General features: G+C 39.8%; 1 protein-coding gene across 1 annotated transcript; it reads right to left on the bottom strand.

Annotated features, from left to right (window-relative positions):
• LOC121815217 lies at nucleotides 1–1,976 on the bottom strand (the record flags this gene model as incomplete). The annotated part of the gene is given in 3 exon segments (XM_042224973.1): nucleotides 1–784; nucleotides 1,271–1,552; nucleotides 1,662–1,976. Coding segments are annotated over 3 exon segments (1,283 nt in total), but the record flags the coding sequence as incomplete, so codon positions are not given.
• Nucleotides 1,977–4,713: the final 2,737 nt, after the last annotated feature.

The raw sequence follows: 4,713 nt of genomic DNA, 5'->3' as shown, positions 1-4,713 counted from the left end.
AATGCCGGTGTCTGTAGTGAAGCACAGTAAAACCCCACATTATCGCCAATATTGAACCCACGATCTGCAAGGACAATATCTCCAGGTAACAAGTTCTTTAGGAGGCCACTCTCTATTGTGATCTGCTTATCGCTAATTCTCCCTCCCCAGGCAGAAGATATGTAAGTGACGTAGCCTTGGGGGGCAACACCAATCAAAAATTTTACAGTGTGATGGTGCTTGTAGTTGGACCAAGTTTGAGCTTGTGCAAGAAGATTAGATGGTCTCTCAATAAAGACTTCAAAGCAATCAACAATCACAGCCACTTTACATCCAAATGCCTGTCTGAAACTCAGTGGCATCGTAGCTTGAAGAACATGTCGCTCTGGCCACTCAATTAGGAACTCTAACCTTTTATGAAGTATGTCAATTACTTTATGCCAAACTCTAGAAGCAGTGGACAGAGAAATATTGAACCTGAAAGCTAAATCTTTCAGGGGCAGATTTAGTCTCAGCCTCAGCAAAACTAGTATGAATTGTTCAAATTTGGACAACAAAGACATAGGTCCCGAGGTGATATAGGGCTCGCACAGTTCAAAAATCTGAATTAAAACTAAGAAGTTGGGGAGCCCTGTGTAGAACTTTGTCTTGTCTTCATTTTTTTCAAAAGCCTCCTGGCTGAACTGTGTGTCCAGAGCCTTGCTCCGAAGATCAACCAGCTCTGCTGTGTTCTGTCTCAAAACATCCTCCATCTTCTCGATGTCATCCATCGTCAGCTCTGTCTGGCATCCAGCATCCGCACAGCCTGCAATATAACAGTGGGGGAGCATAATCAGCATAATAGAGGCAACCTCAATTTTTACTCATTTTCACTGTAGTTTTTTAGTGGGCTATTAGAATCTGGTGTAATGTGTTTAATTCACTATGTTAATTTAATGTAATTATTTTTTTTAATCAAAAAAACATGTTGCGTCTAAACAAAAAATATATTTATATGTTTCTCACCACAGAAACCTTACATTACGGATATCTTTACTTATCTGTGAAAGGAGACTGTCTGGAATCTGGCAATATAAGAACCATAGCAGTGTACAAAAACCTGTGGTGTGTGCCTGACGGTAATAAGTGCCACTTTTTCTTTTTTTCTGAATAAAATGGTATGGATTTACTCTGTGATTAAAAAATCACAAACATGTAATATGTAACTTGGACCATAATCATTACAGATAATGGCATCTTTTTCTCTTTGACATGATTCTTGTTTGTTTTACATCTCAGCACAATATCTTACCTGGATAAGTGAATGTCTCATTCACACTGAAGTCTTCTGGTTGTGGATTCTCAGCTGGAAGCTGCAGTTCGGGGTTCTCCACTGTCACTAGGCTCAAATCCGGGCTCTCAGCCGTCTGTTGCATATCCAAAATCGCCTCTGCACATCGATGCTGTTCTGCCTTAAGCTTCATTCTTTTCTCTCGTTTGAGAACTGATTCCGATCTGGGTTTTCGTTCGTAGCCGAGATTGACCGTCGGAGCCCAGTCCTCCGACTCTTCGTCATCCAAAGCACTTGGGCAGCCTATAGTCCCAATCAAGTCAATATTAGACTACTAACTTAAAAGCACTAAGTAAACGAGAATTTAACGACAACCTAATGCTAATAAGTTCGTTTGCAAACATAACATTACCTCTGACGAAGTGGTCGCTGCAGACACGGGCATTGGCAGACTCTGCTCCTCCCGACTGTAAACGTAAATTTAAAATCCATTTTTTCCTACGTTTTTCGGTTAGAATTTTCCATTTTTCTCCTCTTCGTTGGGCTATTTTTGGTACCCTAAAATACCGTTTATCAGTTTCTCGGGTCGACCTACTGGAGCATCCGTAAACACAACAGGACATAGGCATTTTGCGTACTGTCTGTCTGTGATTTTGCGCTTATCTTTTTCACTTCCGACCGCCAGTCAAATTTCGCGCTTTACGTCGACGTCACGTCTACGTCAAATGAAACCTGCTATATCCAATTTGTCATAAGTGTGCTGTCATCTCATTGATTTCAGCTCAATCCCATGTGGTTAAGGATTCGGATACATGTCCTGTGTATGTGTGCCTGAGCTGTGTTGGTGGAAAAGATGTGTTGTGTGTGTGTGTGTGTGTGTGTGTTTGGTGTGTTGCCCACATATATCTGTTTGGTTTTGTTGATTCATTTGATATGCCACCTACCTGCTATGGACTGCAGCTGAAAATTAGCTCTGCTGAATCTGTTGTTTGCCAAAAGGGGAAGAATGGCATTGATGCAGTCTTATTATTTGAAAAAAATGTTGACAGGAACCAAAGGTGTACATGTCTGTTTTAGTTGATCAAATGTTTGCAGCTGCATAGGATACACAGGTGCACATCCAAGTGAGAGTAGTATTGTGCTATTGATGGCACAGAGAGTGAACCACTCAAGACCTAAAGTAAATAACGGTTTACTTTTTTATTAATTTTGTTACACAGTAGCTGTCATCAGGTTCTGGAGTACCACAGTGTGTCAAACCTGCCATACTTTGATTTTACTGTTAGTAAAAGATAGATTTGCCATTTAAAATGACCAAAGCTAAAAAAGGCATACCATTTTAGTTTCCCACAACAAAATCCCAGATTCAGACGCCAAATTAAAAAACCTATTACCTCCAGCCAGGTGACCCCTCTATGACCCTCCATCAAACCTACCCAAGTTGGATGAGGCTCTGCCCTGTGCTGCTCTGTCTTGCAGTTCTTGAGCAATTTCTAGCTGGTTTTGGTGGTGCTGACGAGCCCTCTCCAAGTCCTGAACCAAACAAAAATAATGCATTTTTATCAGACTGTGATTCATTATTTCGTAGTTATTTGTTTTTCAGTTAACTACACCTTTATAGTTATATACCAACCTGCATGCATCGGGCAGCGTGCCCCAGACCAGCATATGCCCTCATCTCAATTGCTCTGTCGACCAGCTCTTGGGCCAGGAGATGAAAAAATAAATAAATAAATAAATAAATAAATAAATAAATAAAATGCCTCGTGTCTTTCTTCTTCAAGTAGGGAGGCAAGAAACGTAATAATAGTAATAACCGTTTCATTTTCTGTTTTTGTCTTTCCTCAAGGAAAGACAAAAAAAGCTGCAGCATCATTCTGATAATACAGATATTTATTTGTCTAGCTGCTGCATCTGACCTTGTCCATGCAAAAACACACAGCTTCTAGCACTGTGACGAACAAATTATCTGTTCTTTCTCATATCTCATTTACAACAATCTGACAGGGTGGGTGATCTATTGGTAACAGCTCAGATTCATAAGAAAAGCATAGGGCAGCCTGTCCTCACCATCTGGGGCATCAAATTTTGCCCTTTTGTCAAAGCCTCCAGCATCTCAAATTTAAGTGCAGGGAACCCAAGTGACGCACTGGGTTGTAGTAATAATGAGACGGGTCTGTAACTCATAGGTCATAAAAAACTAAGATTGTGAATGACTCCACACTGTCAATTTGAAAAACAGCAAATAAGGGTCGTATTTCATATTTTAAGTAATGCCCTACCCCAAGTCACCATCTTTTCCTTCCTTTCACCATCTGGTAAGGTTTAGGCTTAAGCCCCAAACTTTACCAAAAAGTAAAAAAGAAAGTGGGAACAAAAAAAGCAAAGCAAGCATAAAGGTCCTATAAGGACGGGAACTATGCTCTACTGACAAACCACACCTCCAACCCTCCAATCTTCATGTGACTTGTCATTTTTTAAAGGTGTGCCATTATCTCTCAGAAACCAATATTCCCACAGCCCACAGCCAGCGGCAATGATGGCGAGAATCAAACATCATCTGACAGAACTGGAGCATTCGATGCCCTAGGATGAAAATGTTTTGGTTTAAGCAGAGACCTAAAACTTCTTTCATAACTCCTTAAAACCACTCCTTGGCTCTTGAAACCTTATTTAAAACCTGAGATGTGTCCTACATCTTGGAACCTGTTGACACTTTTCCTTAAATAACCTCCCAAACTCCTTTAAGTAACTTTCAAACAAGGATCACAGATCCAAAAACATCGGGAACACCCCAAGAATCCCTCAGAAATCTTCAACTGACTTCGTTAATAAATCCTGAGACTTCTTCAAGAAATTTTAAAACATTCTAACAAACTCCATTACAGGCATCTGGAGCAAGACCACTAACAAATCACTTATAACACAAAAAAGCTACATTTGATACCACTTTGAGAGATATTTGGACATGTTCACCAAGCTCTAAACACACCTGAGAAGTATTTAAACTTCTTCAGGACTCTTAATCATCTTTTAATCCCCTTTAGATGTGATAAAAAAATCACCTTAAACCAGGGGTGTCAAACTTATCTTACAATGCCGGCCACATACAGCCCACTTTGATCTTAAGCGGGCGAGACCAGTGAAACCTCCTTTCTGTCAGTGTCTGTTTTTCTTCATGGTGAAAAAAAAGCTGCTGTGACAAAAATAGGAATCTGTCCACACAGCTCTCTGGATTTAATATGAAATACATGTGTAAAATTACGGAAAAAGCTATCATGGCCCAGACTGTCCAGTTTTTTGATTTGTTTTTAGGTTTAGTCATAAAAAAACAGAAATGTCTATCATAGAAAGGGAAAAACAGACACTTTTCCTATACTCACAAAGTTACAGAGGTTTTATTAGAGACACAATTAAGTGTTTTGCTATTTGGCATAACGTGTGAAATTGAAATTTCTTTGGTA

The sequence above is a fragment of the Haplochromis burtoni genome, unplaced genomic scaffold (genome assembly GCF_018398535.1).
Source record: "Haplochromis burtoni strain Fernald_Lab_line unplaced genomic scaffold, NCSU_Asbu1 Contig_157, whole genome shotgun sequence".
Taxonomy (NCBI): domain Eukaryota; kingdom Metazoa; phylum Chordata; class Actinopteri; order Cichliformes; family Cichlidae; genus Haplochromis; species Haplochromis burtoni.
This window is presented reverse-complemented; position numbering and strand designations above follow the sequence as displayed.